At 44.1% G+C, this 22,453-nt stretch overlaps 1 protein-coding gene across 1 annotated transcript in view; it reads right to left on the reverse strand.

Annotated features, from left to right (window-relative positions):
• robo1 (roundabout, axon guidance receptor, homolog 1) overlaps positions 1-22,453 on the reverse strand; it is a gene marked incomplete at its 5' end in the record, with an annotated part of 220,431 nt that overhangs the window by 108,312 nt on the left and 89,666 nt on the right. The window contains one exon of the mRNA XM_083984904.1: positions 1,082-1,408. Within this exon, the coding sequence (XP_083841030.1) occupies positions 1,082-1,408 (327 nt within the window). The remainder of the gene's footprint in view (positions 1-1,081; positions 1,409-22,453) is intronic.

The following is a 22,453-nucleotide window of genomic DNA, read 5'->3' on the forward strand; positions in this document are numbered from 1 at the left end:
CGTTTCATCTCACTGACATTGATATCGAAAACGGCCCTCGCTGCAGAGCAGTTTTGTGTCATCTTCATTCTCCAGAGATCCCACTTAGCTTGAATCCAAAAATACACAGCGGGGCAGCCGTACACTTTCTCATACCTCATATCCAAGACGGTTACCCTCACTAACCCAGCAGCACATGCCCTGCCCCACAACACCCAAACTCCACATTCACTCACACACGTACTCATTCAAACACACACATACACACACACACTGGTCTTTCTTTCCCCATCTTGATTAGATTACAGTGAGCGGGCTGGTGACAGCCTCTGGGCATGCTAGAGGAGTGGTTGATATCTGAGCTTTCCTCCTCAGCCTTCACTCTCCAGTCGAGAGAGCAAAGAGATAATATATCTGAAGAGATGACCTCACCAACGAAAGCAGCCTTTAAAGAATCATGGGAACACATTTGTCAACACAGATCACCTCGCACTAAAAGACCAAAGATTGTTTACTCTTCCTACATGGCATACCTTCTAACTGCCAAATACTCTCCTGACGAATATGTCCCCAGTCCTGCTTGTTGACCCTACAGATGCTTGAGTCTGCTCCTTATCAAAGCTAGCCTGATGGTGAGTCAGTGTAGCAGACGGTTAAGATGAATCTCTGATACTTCATTGAAATAAGTAGTAAAGCTCTTCATTAAAAGATGACTAAACACAGATGCAACGATTGCGCTCCTTTCAGTATATAGCCTTCTATTTATATCTCTCTCTCTGACAAAAATCACAAGCAGGGCCAAAACAGAAAAGGCTTTGTACTCATTGTAGCTCCTGACCACCTACCAAGGGCCCTTTAGAGGAGCACTCACCCTGGAATGATCAGGCCACTTCTCCCCCAAGGCTCTGCAGGCCTGCAGAGGCCGCTGGGCCAAACACATCCTGCCCATCTCCTGAGAGATTATCCAACTCAATGAACACATTGAATACAGAAACACTGGGAGAAACTGGAGCCTGCTATTCAACTGCATCTAAACCCAAACTCATGCATTCACGCCCTCACTCGAGGCCAAGGAAGAAACAGGGAGACATGCTGCACTTACTGGCTACTTCCAGTGAGGCATTGTGGCTCACTGCCTCTCCCAGGTAGTTGCGGGCAACGCAGACGTAGGAACCTTCGTCCGGCTTGCTCCGTCGTCCGTGGAGAATTCGTAAGAAGAAGAGGGAGCCGCTTGGCAGCAGCATGCGCGACGAACGGGGATTGTCCTTGTCTGTTTCCACCCGCTCTCCATCCTTGTACCACTCCACTGTCGGGGTTGGCCGTCCCTCTGCTTTACAGTTGAGAGTGCCGGGCTCCCCTTTGGATACTATCAGGTCAGAGGGGTGCTCCACAATCCGGGGTGGGGTGTCCTCTTGGCGCAGACGGGATCCTGAAAAGAAAACAAAGATAAAAGTTTACATCTGCCAGCATTTATACCTTTCAGTGGATTGAACTCAATAAGACAGACCTGGGGACAGCTATAGTTATGGAATTAGCTAGCATTAGTGGGCATCTTTGAAATACCTATCAGAAATAATTAATTATTGACATGTCATCTATTATTATGGTGCATTTTACACATTTTGAGCAGCTCATTGGATGACTAATATACCGTAAATATTTACTCCTGAATAATGATGCTTTCCAAGCCTTCACACTATCTGAACATGCATACAGAATACAGAAAAAATAATTTACAGAAAATATAATTTGAAAGTTGTGGAATGTATTCTTTAAGCTACAATAACAGGTGATGCTGATGGAAAAGCAGTAGTGAAGACCAAATAAACTACCAATCTGTGTGAAGTCACCCTTTAATTACTCTAAAAGCTGCTTTAGTGAAGCTTAGCTCAGCTCCAGTACGTGACTCTGTCATTTTTTGTTTTTTTTTTCAGATCAAAGGACTGAGAAGAAGAGGAAGAAGGCAACGGTAAACAAAAATGTGACACACCTTAAAGGTAGCAGGAAATGAAGAGATAAAAAGATAGAGATGCAGTGGATCTCTTAGCCATGGCAAAGGAAGGCAGAGGAGCCATCAGCAGTGCCAACAGCAGTGCCAAGGGGGTTAATACCCCGGTGCTATCTCAGGTCATTACTATTGCTCTCTGACTAGCCAGCTGTGTCTATCAAACCTGCTTTACATGCAAATTAGCTTCCTGTTGTTAATTCCTGAAGGGTGGGACTTGCGAGTGTATTGTGTGCCTACAGACAATAGTGTGTGTGTTTGTGAGTGTGTGAGAGAGGGAGAGTTCTTCCCTCCGTGCCATATCTCCCAGCATAGGCCTTTGGAGCTCGTTCAGCACCAATTAAAGAGAGCCAGGTCTAATTGGAGGCACAGGCCCGCAATTAATTTACCCAGCATCCCGTGAACTTGCCACACTGCCTCATTTCTGTGCCCTCCACCCCTCCCCTCCCCTCCCCCATTACCCTAGAAGTCTGGTGCTGAGAGGGCATCTTCCTATGGTCGCCACATATTTTAGGTAAAGTCAGCATAATTAGTGACAGCTCCGTGGGAAGATTAATCACTTCGACGCAACTGTGTAGTGTGGTCAGTGAAATATAATTAATCTAGTAGCCCAATGAAGGGCATCATGATTATGAGTCTTTTCAAGTCGTTCCTAAACTCCGGTTCATTAAAGGCTGGGGCTGAGCGGACTCTCTGAAAACGACTTGATCGATGGTGATCGTCAGAAATGGCTCAACTGTGATCAGGGAGGGAGTTTGTGTCCAGTGATGCACCCTCTACACTTGTGGTTCTTGCACACAAATAAAAAAAAATGCTCCATTCCCTCGAGACTTGCCTCCTCCTCCCTTGGGATGTAGTTTCATGTTTACATGCTGCACATGTTTTCTAAAACTGTACAAACTACAGTGCTGTTGTATGGCTGCTCTGATGGTGGAAACATTGATATTTCTCACTGGTTATTTCAGATAAGAGAACTGAGATCATGTTTGCAGTGCAATGGAGTTCATGCCATAGAACCCTGTCTTCAAAAACTGCCATCAGATTAACAGGTACATCATTTGGAGCAATTAGAGCAAAGCCAGCCAGCTGATGTTTCATGTTTTAGCTGCATGACAAATACGAAAAAGCATCCCTGTTTTCACTCCTGCATTTCATATTATAGATAGTCTATGGGTATGAAAACATATATTTGGAGATTAAAGCATTTTGCTGAGATACAGACAAGAAACAAGAAGAGAGAGCGGCACATCAAGCTGTTAGCAAGCATGAATTAATCTGCTATCTGATGCTGAATTAGGTTTATAAAAAATACATATCAGTGCTTCCTTGCTGTTGAAGTTGTCTGAAGCGCAACTAGACTAATTAACCCCCCCATTTGTAACCTGCTCCCGTCACACGGCTTTTGAACCTACAGAACATATGCTGATGACGCCCCACCCTTTTTGGATGGGCAGCACACGGGGGCTAACACCCCTCGCTATTGCTAGCGTGCGCTGTCCCATTAATACCAGTGCAAATGCAGCACTACCAGCAGCCTTTCACCAGACAAGGCAGGCTAATATGTTTTATTAAAGAGGACTTTGAAGAGCTCTGCCACTATCTACTCTGCCCATTCCCTTCCTGATTTAGATAGCTCCTCTCTAATTTGAAATGGTCTGAAGTTTGGGGTTTTATGGGGGAATCATTAACTATTTAGATGTGGCCCACTGTGAGGAGAGCCGTGCAGCAGGCAGTGCTGGTGTTTGATCAGTGGCTGTTTACTGTAGGTGATTACACGGGATCGGCATGATTAAGATGCAGACTAAGAACACAATATACAATGGGTAACTGTGTATCGTGTTACAGGGGAGCTGGGTAAAGTATATGCTGGCAGATTAATATTCAGCATTTCATATAGAAGTCTAATAAGTGTTTTGTGTCCGATTCCTGGGAGATTGTGTGTGTTTTGAGCGGCGAGCGGGTGCGAGCATGTATCAGTTACATAATGCTTTTATGCCTTCTTTTAGTCCCTGACTGAATTTGCTGTGTGCACGCTGTATGTGTGTATGTTTGTGCGCAAGCCTCGCCCCGCCGTGCTGATCCCCGCAGACACTCTGAGTGACCTCGGTTACTTCAGCTCCATTACCCCTTGTCAAGGGGAAAAAGACCCAGGCGGTGTAAAGGATTATTCTGTCATGGTGCAAACACTCCCAAGCCCACCCCACCCCATCCACCCTCTACAGGTGCATGCTTTTAGAAGATGGCCAATGAGCCAAACTCCCAGCCTTTACCCAACACGCTCACAGGAGCACTGAATCTTGAGACAGAAACGAGAGCGGAGCAGAGTCGCACACTTCGCTGCCAAACCAAGCTGCTGAGCGTCTCTTTCTCGCTTCGCTTTGAGTCGTCTAACGCTCCCTTTATTTCAAAGCGCTGCCCTTCCTTCTCCTCTGCTGCTTTCAACCGCCCTCTCTCCTACTTTCTATCCCCCGCTTCCCCCCTTCTTTGCTTCCAGACAGAGAATGTGAGATGAGCTAATGCAATACACAGCCTCACCAAAGGGAAGCTGGGACTTCTACAGCAAGGATCTGATCGATTGGTGCCTGAGGCTAGATTCTCCTTCTCCCTTAGCCCTCTCACTTGCTGGAGCGCTCTGTGTTCCTTTTTTTTCTCATTTACTCATTCACACACACACACGCACGCACGCACACACACACACAAAGTTAAACTATGCTTGAGGGAGCTTTTGCTCACTGTGGAGGTAATTAAAAAAACCTACAATTCTCTGCGACTTTTCTCTCACTGCTAAAAGCAATCTCAGTAATGAACAACAAACCACAAGAACCCAACAGCAACAAGCAGCACACTGAATGGAAAAACCTCAGACCCATCTATACAGCCACCACAAGGGTCCAGCCCCAGACACTGACCCATATATGCTCAGTATCCAAGGATTCATGAACACCTCAGGGTATTTGCCCTTTCTGCAATCCTTTCCTAAGACTCGCTGATAGACAGGGCGTGATCATGGGATTTGCGATGGTTCTCAAGAAGCCAAGGTCATCCTGTTGGCCATTAGATCACCAGGCATACATTGTATATTAATATTATGGCTACAAGCTTCATATTGATTAATCTGTGTCTTGAGGCTGAACATGATTTTCACCCTGCAACATGAGTGGATGATAATACTGTGAATCTATATTCCCTCCTCAATCTGATCTTCATGCAAATACACCATAACACAATGCAGCACTGGATGCTGAGCTAAACTACAGACACTATTGCTATTAGAGGAGCAGCACCATTGATTGTGTATAATTATTTAATGCCTCTCCAAGTTAGTTTTAGAATTGCATTGAGAAAATTTACTGTCACTATAAATAGTCGGGATTTCAACTGCGTCTACAAATCTGCAGCTCTGTGGAGAAACAAATATTATGTGTCTTAAAGGCAGCGATCGATCAAGCTATTCGAACTGAAACCACAGTAGAAGAACACCCAGGAACTCCGGCCGAGACTCTGAGCAGCCTCAGGACAGGCAAAATCCAGACAGGGTCAGCTCAGTCGAAGCCAGGGTCATTCCTCAAACACAGCACATTGCCCTTTGCAATTAAAAGCTCACATACCCCCACAGGCAACATCATGTGTACTGCATTTTTATTACTAATGACTCTCTGCTGAATTAATCCATATGTGAAGGACAGGCAGAAGCAGAAGCAGAAAGGTAGGCCAGGAGAAAGACACAAATAATCAGCAAGCTGCGGTAATAAGTTCAGGTCCAGTGGTTTCCCCTGGACTTAAAAACTAAATGTGCCTCTGTCTCTCTCAACTCTTCTCCATGGCTACTATCTTGGCAGAGGGTGAGGAAGAGGAAGGGCGCCAAGCACCTGCCCTTTACCCCAGAGAACTCACATGGGAGTGGGACAGTCAGGCAATTTAGATCTGTTGTCACAGTGGCCCTCTGAGGCAGGGAGACGGGATAATGTGTACTTTCTTGAATGATAAAACAACTTCACTGTGCTGGGTCATTCAGTTCAGTTCCTGCCATAAAACAAATGATCTCATTCTAGGATTGCATGTCATTATATGAGCAATATCTAGGTAAAGTTTAAAATGCCCAATAAAGACATTCCAAGGTCGCACACTCTCGTAAAGACAGGTGTTAAAATTGAAAGGTGTTGTAGGTGTCACATCATCACAGCCCATATCAGATGTCCAGCTGAGCAATGGCAGAGATATGGAATATGGATCAGTGATAAGGAAAGCCAAGCACAGTAGGGCACTCCCTATCTACAGGCATATTAATCTGTGATTAGGGGACTTAAGAGGGATTTATGGCAGAGATAAGAGCGGAGGGTGTGTCCCTCGGGGAAGCCAGGCGGAGACCGGAGCCACCCCTTGCTCGGGATGGGGGCCTGGCCAATAAATGACTGAAAGCAAAGGAAAAAGGCACCCTTCTCTGTTGAATTAGAGAAGATAACAGAGAGAGCAGCCAGAGATAAGGGGGAGAAACACGGGGAGAGACGGAAACAGAGAGAAAAGGCAAGGCACCATACTCCTACTGATCAGATGACATTAACAGGAAAGTGAAACTGAATCTTGGACTGTTTCAGCATCAGGATCCCACCCTGAAATGCGCCGCATGAATGACTTTGCCAGTTGCATCAGATCGGGCCTGTTTTTAATGTTACACAAGGCTATCACTTACCCTCCTAAGAGGCAGGATTAGAGCCCTGTGTGTGTGTGTCTGTGCATGTGTGTGTGTATGGGGAACTAGGGGTGGGGTGATGGAGGGGGATGATGGATATCTTTATGGCCTCTTTCTTTCCTCATCTCTTTGTCTCCGTTTACCAAACAGAACGGGGTAAGGTTACCTCACTTATACTACGGCAGCACTTGAGACCAGATATCGGTTTCCCCCAAAAAATAGTACCACTGTCCCAATCTGTGCTGTTTTAATCAAAGCCAACCTGTAACCCACGACTTTAAGCGCAACACTGCAATTCAACGCTGCACTGTTTGATTGTTTATCTCTATACGCTGCTATACAAACTCACACGCCCGCAGGTGATTACAACGCTGCTGTTGATAGCTGAGCAAAATATGGCGTCTGTAGACTCTAATGCAAACATGACACAAAGCTCCTTTCTTATTATTAAGGCTTAGGCATTGGGCAAGGTTAAAGCAGTAAGAACAAAAATGAACGGCATGATCTGATCATTTTCAATTAACAGGATAAACAGGAAGGACACCACTGGTTAAGACCAATTACTTCTTCCATATAACCTTTGGACCTAATAAACTATCAGGATGTGTAAGCATCACTTTATCACTGTTGCTGCCTTTGATCACCATGTCATGTACAATTAAGAGGTGACAAATCTGCTGATGACACCATAAACAAGCGACTCCCCTTCCTTTTGCTCAGGGCCACGGGTTAACAACACAAGCTCGGGGGCTCTGGCAGTGATCACAGTCTCTCCTCAGATCAGGGCCCAGCACAGGTTTTTAAAGTCCTGGAGCACCAGCCCCGGCTCCTGGTTGTGTCAGCTGGGAAATACATCCCTGGCTCTCCCGTGGCAATGCAGGCCAGGCCAAGTACGGCAGAGAGCTCCTTTGGGAGGCTGGGGCCCATCCTGCTCAGGGGCCCCCATCTGCAGCCAAGACAATAGGAGCAGTATTTTAACTTCTGCTCCAGGCTTTTCCCCAAACAGGCCTGACACATTTGGAAGACACCAGGCATGATTGAAAGAACGATAAAGGAGCGTTGATGCTTGTGAAACACCTCATAGGTCAACTGGAGGGAATCTTTGTCTCAGCTGTCTTTAAAAACTCAAAACAGAAACTCTATAGTATAGCAATAGTTCCACTTCATTAATAATAACATCACATGCTAAGCTCTCACATTTTAAAAATCTATAGTCGTTCCACTAGAGTCCAGACTGTCAGTAGTACATGGAACTGCTGTGAAAAGACAAGGGAAAGATATACTACACAATAATGAATTTTCACCGGAAACCCAGGGGACACAATTGTGGATGAGTTGTAGCTCCAAGTGATGCCACGCTGCTCCAGCGAGTGTCATTAGACACAAATAAAAGCTGTCAAAACTCTGCAGAAGGCCATGAGGCCATTCATTCTTGCAGGATATATGTGGTTCCTATGCTTTATTATATCCATTCACTGACACAAGGAGGAAATCTGTAGTGGAAAAGACTGGAATGCTTGTTAGGAAGCTGCCAATCAAATTGGCTCTGGAGACCCGGCAGATGGGCTGAACAGAGCAGGGTGGGTGCAAGCAGAGTCAGTCCGTCTGTACGTGTGCGTGGCGGTCTGTCCAGTATTTATCCATCAATCTATTCAGCGTGTGCAACTCCTCAAGTTGACCCTGCATATTCACAGTGATGTCTTATAAGAAGAAAAACCCAGTGTGCACTTCTCCTAAAAGGACTCAGACACCGGTGTCAAGGACGCCATTCCTTCATCAGCAGTGAGATCCCGGTAAAAAAAAAAGAAGAAGAAGCTGTAATTAATATGGAGACCAGATGTCAGGCTTAGACCCTGTATTAGGAAGCTTCTCTATACAGCATAGTCAAGGTTTGGAGCATCGGTGGGGGATTACAAAAAAGAAGCGCAAGGGAGCACGAGTGGGCAATTACTCCTTGTTTTTGTTTTCCAGCATTGCCAGTTTTTAATGAGGTTTGACCAGTGCGATCTCAGTGATACATCAAAGCAGCCTGTAACAGCAGGGTAGAAGAAGCAGGGGTAATTGAATATGCTGGTACATTTATTTCCCAACAGGAGACGGCAAGAGTCTCACTACTGGCTCCATCCATGAGCTGTGAAATGTGAAATCCTCAAGAGATTAATAGATTGTGTTTCAGCAAAGCAATTAGTTTAGTATTTTGAAAAACAAATATACGGTTAAGTGCTGGCGTTGTGCATCTGCTTTTTTGATGCCAGCTGATGTTTTATTATTCCTCACCCGGTATTATGCAGAATAATTGTGGTAAAATAAAGGGACGGCATCGCAGGGTTGATGTAAATATAGCTTAATTTAATTCAAAATCTGCTGTCCGCTCACTTCTGTGTCCATATCAAAAAGGTGCGGTGGTCTGCTCCTCCCAAGGTCGCTCCCCCCCTGGGCCGGCTGCAGTATTTGTGTTCCTGCGACCGGTCATGAGGGGCCTGTGATAGGTGGCAGGGAGCTGAGGGAAGGCGACGGGAGGGGCTGGGGAGCAGTGAGGAGGAAGAGGGACCAGCACACTCAGCTGGCACAACCCAGCCACAGGGAGTATGGCATTTGGGCTCAGTGCCAAGAAAAAGAACAGCTCTGAAGAGATGCCAAAGTGAATTGAGGCAGGCACGGCCAAAAAGCACCTAATGCTTTTTAAATGCTATTTACTTGATGGCAGCGGCTGATACAGGCCTACTGCTGGACCGGTGTTATATTACAGTCCCTGAGAGCGGAGCCGATGACCTTAACCACTTATGTAGGCTATTCTAAATGTTCGGCCAAACACATTCTAAAGCAAATCTCAGACAGCTGGGTGTTGAAAGGGAATTTCAGTTACAGCATTCAGCCCAGGGTTGGATGGTAATGCCTGAGTACAGAAACTTGGCACATTTCCTTCTGGTGCCCTTTAGGTTAAAAGGGTAAGCATGGAGCACATTGCATCAAAGTGTCAATGTGTGCAGGCTTGTGTATGTGCATGCATGTATGTAAGAGCGGTTTGTGCATTGTATAGCATTGTGGGTGCGAGGTATGATTTAAGTGAAACGTGGTTCCCAGAGGCACAGTGTAGGTTAAGACTCAGTGGAGCCAGTTTCTCGTGTGGCAAAATCCCAGAGACACCAGCATGGGCCTGCTGAGTGGGGCATGGCCCGGGTCCAGCCAAATGGAACACAAATCGCCCCAAACTGTTCGAAACCTGGCCTGGAAAAATGAAAGTGGGATGTAAGGCATGCCATGTGATGCACAGTAAATATTTGGTCAAAATTAATGAAGGGGCAATGACTGCCAAGAAGCCTTTTTCTAGACGTCCACAGAGGGGAGACTGTGCCCGGTCTGGCATTAAAATGAAATTTCCTTCTGTAGACAACTGCTCACTGGCCTGTCTGCTTTCCAGCACCCACTTACCACGTCCTCTCCTCAAAACACATACCAACTGTCCAGGTACACAGTGTATCTAACCAAATACTGTTTTCTTTTCGTGCTGTAAACCGAAAATGACTTGTTCATAAATGTTTCCTAGTTCCTTAATTCCCATCTGTCAGTTTTTCTGCGTTTGACAGCAGAAACACTCTCAGACATTTGAATAAAATTGTTGGAGACAGAGGAGGGGTGTACGAGGGGGGAGGGGGGTGGGGGGACCAGATCTGTGCAAGACAGCTGTGATGACAAATGCAAGAGGGGAAATATCCCTCTCACCAACAGCTTTGCAAACTGTTTTCTAAGTAGAAATAACCACCAAGAGGACATTTCTTCTTTCCACTCATACTGGATTTCATCGATTTCTCCAAACTTCCCCCTTTTAAAAAGTGATCAACAGTGAGGCAGCCAATAAAGAGGCATATGACAGATAATACTTTGCATGGCATGCAATCCATCAGTTTTGCTTTGTTAATATCTCTGAGGAAGGGTGTAATCAGCGCTATTATAGCGAAGAGAGACAAATAGAATCTGTCAGAAAATATGCAGCTACTGATGCCTGAATTAAAATCAATTAATTTCTATTATCAAACTGCAAAAGAAGGGAAAAAAAGAAAACATAAGAAGAAAGGAAGCTCAGCTCAATCAAAGTCATAGGGTAAAAGAAAAAAAGTATTCATTTTGGCTTCATCTAGTCAGAAAGAGGACCATAAATACACTTCAAAATGTCGAAAGGATGCCCAGAATTAAAGCAGTGAGCAGAGGTGGAGCTAGAAGTGAGTAGCGTGCACTGATTAGAGGACATAATGAGATGGGATAAACACCGGCTGTCAAGACTGAACGTCAGAAAGAATCACAACAGTCAAGTAGGACAGCAGTTATCACAGAACGACTTCAGGCGTTTTGCAACAATGTCTTCTGAGCCAAAAAATGTCAGATTACCGAAGGCTGTATGGAAATGATGGTGAGCCTCTGAACCTCTAAAGTGCAACTTTAATAGTTTGAGCTACGAAGCTTCCGATTAAGACTTGGTGACAGACGCAGTCAAATGCAAAAAGCAATTTTGTGCTTAAAGCCTGAAGAACCTGTCTCTCACCCGGGGACTACAATTGTTATTCAATTAGAGCTTTCATTGTGTAAGCAAAAAAAAGAAGGAGTGTGGGAGGGAGGGAGGGAGGGAGGGAGGGAGAGAGAGAGAGGCTGCATGAGAGAGAGGATTGTACAGTTAGAGGAGACAGAGCGGTGACAGGGAGGACTGATAAACAGCTCCAACTTTCAAAATGGAAAAGTATAGTTTAAAAGCTTTTCAGGAAAAGGTGAAAATCCAGAGGCTTTCAGTAGAAGTAAAAAGAATAAGCACAGTTTCTGTTCATAGGGCTCAGCAGTCTTTGCACATTTCACAAACAGCACACACACTATGTGCTGCAAGGGGGAAATGAATGGGAAAAAGAAATGTTTTGGATTATTGTGTTTGTTTCAATGGTGACATCAGATTTAAGGGAAATGTCACCAATTTGCAAAAAGTAGGTAAGCCTCATAATAGATCGGGATTAGAGTTAATCTCCCAACTCAGAGCAACTCTGTATTTACATGTTGGAAATTCAGCCAGTCATTTGAATCCGCCTCACCATGGTTACAGCTGAATGGTGGGAGCGCCTCCAAAAGCGGGTCTGTAATAGTGAAATTCAAGGTCACCTTCTCATTAATTATGTTTTCCAGCTCCTCTCCTTAAATAGAGAGCAGCCCTCCTACTTTTATCACCATCTTTTGTGTGACAGAATTAGCCCCCAGCAACTCAGAGCATGAAGTTGCTGATGCAGCTCTAGATGAGAGGGTCTTCTCTCTCTCCTAATGCATCAGTTTGCACTGCGAGGATTAAAAGAAATATGATTCGCAATTTTGCAATAAACAGGAAATGGTGTTTGATGGGGAAGGAGGGAATCTTCACTGCAACAATATAGCTGAGAGGGGGAGGAACCAAAGACATTAATCAACTAATTAGCAGTCTCTCTTTTAACTGCTAATCTAATCTATTCCTCTCAGCCTCTTTAATGGTATTTTCCCCTGTCAATTATAACCAAGAGAGGTTTAGCATTTCAAAAGTGTATCCAGGACTTGCAATGAGAGGGTAATAGAATGGTCACAGAGGCTGGGAGGAGGCCTGAGCTCAGGGAGTTGGGAAGAAAAGAGGAATACTAGGGAAAGGCTGTCCTCAATGCCATCTCTCAGTCTCCCCAATGGAGAAAATGAAAGGGAGGGAGGTCTCAGGCCTTTTTAAAATGCACAAGGCAGAGCACCCCACGGTAGCATTGCTTCACCAATGCCGCCAACCCCAGGCCCAGAGCAAGCCTTCTGGGAGTTCCTGAGCATGCAGAATTTAGACACAGAGGGGATGTTGGGTCATATACGTTACACCAAACCAAACCTTCAATGCTGCACTGAGGCTCTGTACCAGGATCTTTTATTTACTCAGCACTTCTAAAAATCAACCTCACCTCTCCCCCAGATGTCCACCTTTAAAGAAAGAAGGAAAGGAAGAAAGAAAGAAAGGAAAAACACCACCAGCATCCTCGCCTCACATTTTTCCACCACTATCACCCTAATCAGCACTTTCCCAACCACGAGGGAACGGTAGGAATATGCAATGTGAGCACACACAGAGCCAGATCAAGAGTATTCCCAGAGCTGGTGTATCATGGTATGTTTGACTGCTGCGTCCTCCCCTTCGTCCTCTGCCCCTCCCACCCCCTTCCACACCCCAGGGGTAGCCTTTGTGTATAGCCACAACCCCCCCACACCCACACCCCCACCCCCTCCCCACTACCATCTACACTCCTCACACACCCTCAGTCCCTCATGAACCATTCTTCTCCCCTCCTCCATGCCTTACAATCGCCCTGTTAAGGCGACACAATGTGGCCTCCCCATCCCCAAAGGCTTTTTCTGCGTGTCGGCCTGCTTTATTCAAGAAAGACTCCGCGCTGACCGGCCACAAAAAGAAGGCACGTCTTAAAAAATTGGGCCAAAAAAAAAGAAGAAAAAAAAAGTGGGGGTTGGGTAAGAGGATGAAGAGATTCCTTAAGCCCCCTTTCGCCACCCCACACATACACAAACACACCCAACCCCTGAGTTTCTCTTCCTTACTCACATCTTAGTGGAGTCGCGCAGGAAACTAATCCATAGTGAAGCTAAGTAAAGATGCATGTGCAGCGTAGAGTCAGATGTGGATTAGTATTATGTAATTTGCTCATATGTCACTGTCTGCAAATTATGCTATATTGTATTTTTCACAACAGGATGCAAAGCTGTGGGAATTCGACGTGTGCCATTTGTGAACCGGGGCAGAAAGCAGACAACACCTTTCATCCTGTGAGGACACACCATTTATCACTTCTGCACCGAGTGGCAATAGGGAATGTTTGTCCTCCGCGTCACTGTCAGAACAAGACGCATTAACTCTACCGACTTGACCCCTCGAGTCTAATATCCTGGACACGCCTGCTGCCTCCTCGTATCAGCCAACTCCAGACTAAAAAGCTTATATGAAGTTATGTTGGTGGAGTATTCCTAGTGTAGACGGCTTAACTCTGTCTACAGTTTTTTAGATCTCGCACTGACAGACAACCTGACGGGAAAAGCCATACTTGCTTAAGTAAGTCATGCAAACATCATCAGCAAGTGGTGAGCAATACTGTTCTTAATTCTCACTGTCTAAGCTAAAGCCCGGTGAAGACACCGCATTTCAGGAATTTGAAATACCAAGAGGTTGACACAAAGGGCAGTGGGATGTATCCACAGTTTCATAAAATGATCTCAATCCTCTTTGCAGACATGCAGTTCAGTCTGGCTGCACCACAGCAAATTACAACCTATTGACGTCAGATGGATTTGTTAATTAATCCAATTAAGCTGTGCTTTTAGGTCATTAAAGGAAGAGCAGTTGGGGGATAGCAGATCATTAAGAGTCACCGCCTAATTTATCTGCCCTCAAACAAACCGCTCTGAAATGTTTATCTACTCAGTCATTAATGACTTAGCCACGGTTCTCATGAACAGGAAGAGGACACGGGCCGCCCTCCCACATTCCTCCATGTGGTTTCCCTAAGCCAAAGTCTGCCTAATCCTGGATCTTAGAGTGTGAAACCCTGCTTGATTTGGATTAGGATCAGATTAATGTGCATTAGTGGAAGTTATAAAGATGTTGGCTTTATGGACACTGTCACCTCGTAACAGGTGTAAGATTTTTCAGCTCAGGTGAAGAGGTGACACCGCAGACTTGAGGCTCTTTCTCTGTTATATTTCTCAACACACACACGACAGCCACTCAGAAGGTTAAACCATCAAAAACCATACAATTTCTCAGGGTATTTGGTAAACATTGACACTATTTCACAATGCTGATTTAAAAGAAATGGGTAGCTGGCTGTGAGAAAAGGTGAAGGGAAGAGGTTGACTTTAATGAGTATGTTTTCCAGAGGACAGCAGACAGAGATGGGTCTCACCTGTGGCCTCCGGTCATTAATTGGCTCTGCAGCCTGCTGTGTCCTGTCATATGGTCATGATGTAGGATGTGCAAGGGCTCTGCAATTTATCAGCACTTACGACTCAATTTGTCAAGACCTTACCGGCTAGGTGCTGCAGGGCTGGGGCTGATTACTGGGGCACCGCTCCCACTGCCCATATTTTTATCAGCAACTGTCACAACCTCACACTCGCTGATATGCTTGGATATAACCAACAAGAAGAGTTCAAAAGAATATGTGCGCTTGTCTGACTTGTCTGTAAATACGTCCTCATATATATATTATTGTTCTAACTCGCCCTTATCTCCTCAAAGTGATCTGGAGCGTTGCACCGAGTGTGAGAAGCGGAGCCACCTCTTGCCCTCATCTGAATGGCACCTCTGAGGTGAATATAAGGTCTGAGGAGCACTTGGAGGAAAGATAACAACCATTTAGTGTACAGCAGGAGGACAGATCACCTGATAACAGGGCGAGATGTGATAGATGGCGGTATCAATTTACAACCTTCAGACAGCACAAGGCAGCAATAAGCAAGTCACCACGAGTTTGACAAGGGGGCAAAGGTCATCTCATCTCGCTTCCTCTACTTCACACATAAAAGTGGTATAAAAATACGTTCTTGCAACCAGGCCAGCAATGTAAAACCAATCTTCATCTTATCCACGGAGATGCTATTAAACCCTGTTAAGAGTTTATTCAAGAGATCTGATACCTTCCCAGAATGAAGTCGTTAACCCACCAATTAGCAGCAAATATGAAATCTTTTCCAGGCAAGTGGCCTATAATCCAATTTTTCTGACACAAGTGTCTAATCCACGACCAATCCTTTGAGTATCTGCAGTCCAGTCCATCTCTATTAGGAGGCCCTATTCTCACGCCTCTCCCCAGAAAACATCCCCAGACATCCCCACAGCTAGGCGTAATTGGAAACCCTGGTGTCTGAGGGTCTTTCTCGCAGGACACAACCATTACCGGCTCAACTCGAGCTCAGGATCCGGCTCAGGGTAAAGTGAATGGAGCCGCCACCTACAGTTTTCGATGCTCACCTCTGACCCTATTTCCTGTTTAGGTGCGACAGTTTTTCCCCAAACTACTCTGGTGTCCCAGGCTTTTCCTTATCTCATCTCTGCCCCTCTACACTAAACAAAGAGCGATTCAGAAAACCAATCAGGAAGCATGAGTAACATTTAAATATGCATGATGAAAATCTGCTCAGAAACAAAGGCTCAAAAACTGGACCTGAAAAACAAACAGTACACTGAATTCAGACCTTATATAGAAGGCACCTGATATTTTAGTTGAAATTGTTATGAAATGTTGTATTGACTTTACTGGGGAAAATACAGTCATTTCAGTTTGTGCACGATTGAGATCACTGACATTTACGGAGAAAGCCTTCACTTTTAGGAACATCTGGAAACAGACTACAGGTAAGCCATAATGACTTCAGGTTTAAACTTGAAAACAATTACACTGACTATTACTTGGGTAATTATATAGGTGTGTTGGAGCTACAATAAACAGTAGCAGAGGGCCTAGATGTCACTGCTGTGTGTCTGGTGCAGTTGTTTTGTTATAGACAGATTATGTTTATGTGACCCTTAGACAATTCTGTTTCTGATTTGTTTGCCCTGGTTTTTTGTACAGGTTTGTATAAAAGTTTGTATAAAAGGCCCGACAGTCCAATTCAGGACACACATTAACTAAGGTCCTCTAATAGTGCGGCAGCAATTTGCTTTCTCATAACTCAGAGGTAAGTGACCTGGAAAACCCCAGTTATCATGGTCGATGAGCTCTATAAAGACACCCATGTGATGGTGGAGGAGTAATATAGTGAGAGATAATAAGGGAAAGTATAGATTAGGAAGAGAAATGTAAGTGAGCTGTTGTAGCTCTAAAGAAACTGTTGTAGGTCAACATTAACTCCTTAAATGGCATGAAAGTGAGTTAAAACAAGTCTTACAGTCTCAATGAACAAGACACTGGAAATTCAAAACATGTGTCATCTGATATACCGCACATTTCCAGTTTAAAACAGTACCAAAAAAAAGTTGAACTCAGCAATAAAAGTCGTCCATGGGCAGAATGGTGACACACACAGAAACATCGTCTCCACAGGGGCTTGTGCTGTCTGTTTGACCAATGATAGCTGCTCTCTCCACTGATCCCACATGGCTTCAGCACTTTATATGTGACTTTATATGTGCTGAGCTCTTAAAATTTTAGATGACCCCTTTGAGTTGACTTTCTTGCCCATGGAAAAAAAAATCACTGTATGTATCATGAGTTAAGTTTCCCCTAAAGCATCAAACAGTGGCTTCACCAGAGATGAGCCTTTACACTGTATATCAGAGCGAGGCCTGAAACACATTCACTGTTTTTAATAATGTTCAAAATGATGGTTGGGAAAGTTTGTTTCTACATTTACCCTGCAGCCAGCATTTCTCACTGAGAATATATTCTATTAATACAGTCTCCAATGAATAATTTTACATGAAAACTGTTTTGTTCTGCATGTAGCCTAATTGAATAACTTGAAGGCCCATAGCCTTACAGTAATAATAGAAAAAATAATTAGAACACTCACAGATAAGAAAAAATTAAGTGAAATATTTCTTCTCTTACTTTCTTTCTTCTAATTCAATTTAAGCTGTAAAACGTTTGAATAAAAAGACAAAAGCCACCAGATGACTGATAATAATAAGTAAGTAATAACTTACCTGAGCACACATTGAGAATTCCTGACAAAAATACAAATCCAATAAAAGTTGGAGACATAATTCAACGTCTCTCTAATGAGAAATGTTCTAGTGTAATCCAAATTATTCAAAAAACCACTTAGGCATCCACTCCTTCATGTCAAACTGCAAAACAAAAATCTCAGAATCCAGACTTTGAACATTTAACACCCAGGTTTTGGTTTGAGAGTCACAAGGAGCAAAAAAAAAAAAAAAAAAAATTACGATAGTCCAACAGCAGTTTGTCAAGCTGGCTTTGCTTTCTGCTTCATATGAGAAGTAAGGAGAGAGAGAGATGGGAAAATAAACTAAAACTGTTCCAAACTGTGTCGAAATTCAACACAGGTTCTGTTTCAGTGGACGAGTTGAACTGAGTGGGAACATGTGTTAAAACCATGGAAGAATATAGAGAAGAGGCAGAGCTCTATCCTTCCTTTGAATTCATCCCGTTACTGCCGAGCGCTCAATGACCAGCCAGGCGATCTCATTCAAAACCATTTAGCTCCTTTGTGCAAAAGAAAAAGGAAGAAAAACAAAACAAAACAAGGATCGATAATAATAAATCCACTTGCAAACTTTAAAGTTAACTCAGGAGTGAGTACAAGGACGCGAGCGGTCTTTTTAGTCCAGGCTGAAAGGCTCCGTTCCTGCAGTCACATTATTTCAGTCCGGTTTCGAATCTGTCACTTGAGATCGGAAACTTTGCGAGTTAGTCCTGTGTCCTCCCTCATCCACCGGATCCACACGCAGCAGATCACTGCAACTTTTCCATCACTTTTCCCCCCCTCGTTCCTCCGCGGCTGCTTTGCAACTCCGACTGGATGATCTCCCTCGAGCGCGTCGCACACCCCTGAAGCTCAGGCGAGAGGGGGGACACACGGATTCATATTCACAGCATTTCATTCAAGGAAAAGCGGAATGCCTCGACAATTGGTATGCGCCTTTCTACCCCCTCCATAGACCCGACAATGTTTCCCAGAGAAGAAATTTAACCTCTTCCCGCCTGGATCCCACCGAGGCGCAGCTACACAGCGCGCTCTGGCAGCCTACTGTATTTTCTTTGACTATGTCCAATAATAAGAGAAACCCTGTAAAACTATTCCGACATGTTGTTTTTATTCTTTCTGCGGTTCCTGATTGAAAGCAAATGCATCAGCTTATTCCAGAGATATTCTTAGAGGGGCTTAACACCACAGTATGTTTTTGGAGCTCAATAGTTTTATTATATAACTGGCTCTAACATAGTTTAGCCTTTTGTTTTGTCTCCTGCGGTTTTATAGCCCATTTATATGTCAATAGTAGAAGCTACTGTAGCTATAAAATGCTATTTTTAAGACTAAATAATCTACCTTAAAACTGCAATAATACGGCCTACTGTGTTCTATAAATCCATTCCATTTTCACTATTAAAGCTTTGTTTTTTGTTTTCCATGTAATACCTGATGCCTTTTGGCTGGATGCAGGCCTGTATTGTTTATTATGGACTGCAAGCTTATATGACGTCTCCAAAGCAGCTCTCAGCCCGTTTTCCATTAAGGCTTATGATATAAAACCAAACAAAACAAGTTAATACGAATTAAAGCACTATTTATAGTACAAACTAAATTACGTACTATATTAAAAATTAGACTGAACAGTTTCTCTGGTGATCCTAGCTTGCTCCTCATTTTACGTTTCCCCTGAGTGACATAAACTTTGGACTGTGAAACTATGAAATGTGTCTTGCATCTTTACTTTACTTTTTTTTTCAGTTCAGAAGTTCAGAAGTCATTCTTCTCTACACGGTGTAATAACTTTATCCTATAGCCTCTGAGGCAGATTCAGCGTTACACATAGAGCTGGCTCACATGGCTAATTTATAACCGCAGAAGTCATGTTGCATTAAAATATGTAAAACGTGTGGAAGACATGAAAAGAGACGGAGAGAGAGAGAGAGCAGCAGCAGCGGACTCTCATCTGCTCAGCCGCAGCTCTGAGTCTGTGTGTTGGCTTCACTGAACATTTGTTACCAAACAGCGCCCTCCAGTGAAGGCCGCCTGCAATAATCCAGCAGGAGCTGAGTCCACTGAGCATACAGCATGTCCTCTTATAGCGCCCATGGTAACACAGTCATCCAGCTCAGGGGTTGTTCAACTGTTCCAAGTGTCAAACAGAAACTTCTTTCGGAAAACACCCACGACTGACGACCATCTGTTCTCACAGTTTCAGTATAGTTGACTGGGAAACAACACGGAGAGTCATATTACTTTTTCTCACACTTTGAGCTTAGATTACTGTAAATGAAATGGCTCATTTCAGATCATTTGTGCTGTATGAAGATGCAGGTTAATGGCAATGATCTCAGACTAACAAGCCCATGTATCCACTGACTCGATCTATATTTTGAAATATGAACATGCAGCTGTTTTAAATTACTTAGGTGCAAGGAAGAGTGTTTGTGTGTAATGTGCATAATCAGAAGTCAAAGTCTATAAAGAGCAATTAGGAGGAGCGTGACAGCAATTACCATATAGCACAACAATGCAAGCACTTTATAAGTAGTCATTAGACATAAGGAAGGAAGAAGTTACCCTCATGAAAAAGATGTACTTATATCTCCATTAACGGTTCATTATCCCCCTCAGTGATCCTTATATGTCTCTATGCAGTCGTTTGAGACTCCTGCTGGAGCCTACACAATCATAACCGCTCCCCAACTTACATATTCAGACCAAAGTCTGTCTTTTAACTCCAAACATGTTTTTATTTCTCAATCATCCGTGTGTGCATTATATTACAGTTTTACACACTCCATTCCCACTTGGTCCTGTGTGCCCTGTTTTCCTGATAGCTTTTGCAGCCCTGGATCTGCAGAGTGGCTGTTCAGCTGAACACCACCAATCAAATCGTAAAATTTCCTTTGGCCAGCAGCAGGGAACTGTAACATAGAAGCAATTATCAGCAAAGTCCCCACTTAGACCCACCAGGATAGGAGCGTGTCTGAAAGAGCTGATTAATATGAGAGGATGTGAGTGTTTTAAATGTTCAGTGTGGAACAGCAGAGAGAGAGAGAGAGAGAGAGAGAGAGAGAGAGAGAGAGAGAGAGAGAGAGGGAGAGATAAAAGAAAAAAAAACAGACAAAGCAGATCATTTTAGTAATCTCACCTCTCCTTCTCTCACATCAAAAGCAAATAATAGAAATAAAGAAGAGACGGATCACAGAGATTAACTTGTGGTAAGCTTTAACATCCCATCGTATGTGCAGTATGTTGTGAGCTGCACTTGGACTTGACCACGACAGACATTTTCACCACCATTTCACAGTTTCATGTTGCATCAGATCCTGTTGTATTCAGGTTTGGTTTCACCCTTAATCTACGGTTGTCAAAAGAGGAAAGAAAAGAAAAAGAGAAAAGAAAAGAAAAAAATCACAGACTGCCACAAGTTGTGGCGTGTGAGCATCGGGAACAGGGAGGCTCTCTGTCCTCCCTCTTCCCTCTCCCTCGCAACCTTGATTGCACCAGCAGAGGCAAGAAAAACGACATATTGTCAGGGCTGAAATGGCAGCAGAGAGCTTTTAACACCACAGCAGTATCGTTTCACTCTAAACAACTTCTAAGTATATACAAAGCACAAAAGGATTAAAACCTGCCCATCCCTGCTGCTTAGCACCACAGGGGTTTTAATACTTTCTCGAGCTCTGAAAGGAACCAAAACAACTTTCAAAGATTCGATGTGTCATTATGTTCTGGATGACAGTTATGTAATATAGCACTTCTTGTACTTGTACTTACTGTGAAAGATCTGGTTACATTTGTGTGGTTTGTTGTGGGAGTGCCTCAGAGTCTGGTGGTTTTGGTGAAGTCCTAAATTATTAGGTGGCCGTTTGCACCAGTGAGACTTGTGTGACCCAGTGATGCGGTGGGCTCCGTGTGGACCCTTATGGTCTTTAGGAACTCCCAGCATAACCAGCATGGAGAAGAGCACCACCAGCAAACACACAATCTGCATGGTGATGTGTGTGAACAACACAAGAGACAGAGGGAGCGCATACAACCACACCTTTCTAGTTAGTTCAGTGGTGCTGGTTTTTGTCTCTACAAAGAAACGTCAAGCAAATTCCACAATCCTCTGTTGCCGTGGTTATATCACAGGTATTCCTTGAAAAAGTGGGAAATAATAAACAATCCAATCCAAAGGTCCTCTTGAAAATTCCCCAAAACAGCAACAAACTGCAAGTTACATTGCTGCACTTCCCACCAAGAGCTCTTCGTGCTGCTACTCTCGAGATCTGCCAAATACATAAACCCCTGCAGTCTTGGCGACTCTCCCCAAATCAAGTGACAATGTTTCCCCCCCGGAGGACGATGGGATCCTAATGAGAGCAACGCTATATACAATGTGCATGGTGAAGTTCACTCCCTTCTCCATCTCGCCATCCCACTGCTCAATGGAGAGGCTGTCTCTCATCTTCCCGTCCTTTTTTACATCTCTGATAACTCTCCTTTTAATATTCAAAGAGAGTTTGTGGACATTCGGTCTTTTCCTATGATGTTTCTATGCATGCAGCAGGACGGGGGATACGGTAGACTACATGCTGGGCTTCTATTCAGATGTGTTGGACTCCCACACAAAACCTTAGGCCCCCTCAGCATAGCGGTGATGGGGCGACACACAGGCGGGGTGAGGCGAAGGAGCCCATATTCCCTTTTTCCCTGACTAAGACTATTTAATGGCTTTCATTCCCATTTCGCCAGCGCACCAAACAAGATGGTAAAAACAACAACAACAACAAAAAAAAACCCTCAAAAATATACTCCCTGTTGGAACACAAACAACATAGCACTCCCAAGTAGGCCAAAAAGTAAGGAAAATCTTCTCCATCCTCAGAAAAAGTGATGCATTCTGGGACTTCACACTCCACCAGCTGGAGTTTCACCTCCTGCATATGTTAGGAGGTAAACAGAGACTTGTCAAAGTAGCAGCTAGAGTCACCTTGGACAGAGTGTGGCACTCACAGGTTCAGTATGTTTGATCTCTCCTCCCACAGACACTTCAGTTGGATGGTTACCATACTTCGCTTGCCTCACATTCA

The sequence above is a fragment of the Trachurus trachurus genome (genome assembly GCF_905171665.1).
Source record: "Trachurus trachurus genome assembly, chromosome: 13".
Taxonomy (NCBI): Eukaryota; Metazoa; Chordata; class Actinopteri; order Carangiformes; family Carangidae; genus Trachurus; species Trachurus trachurus.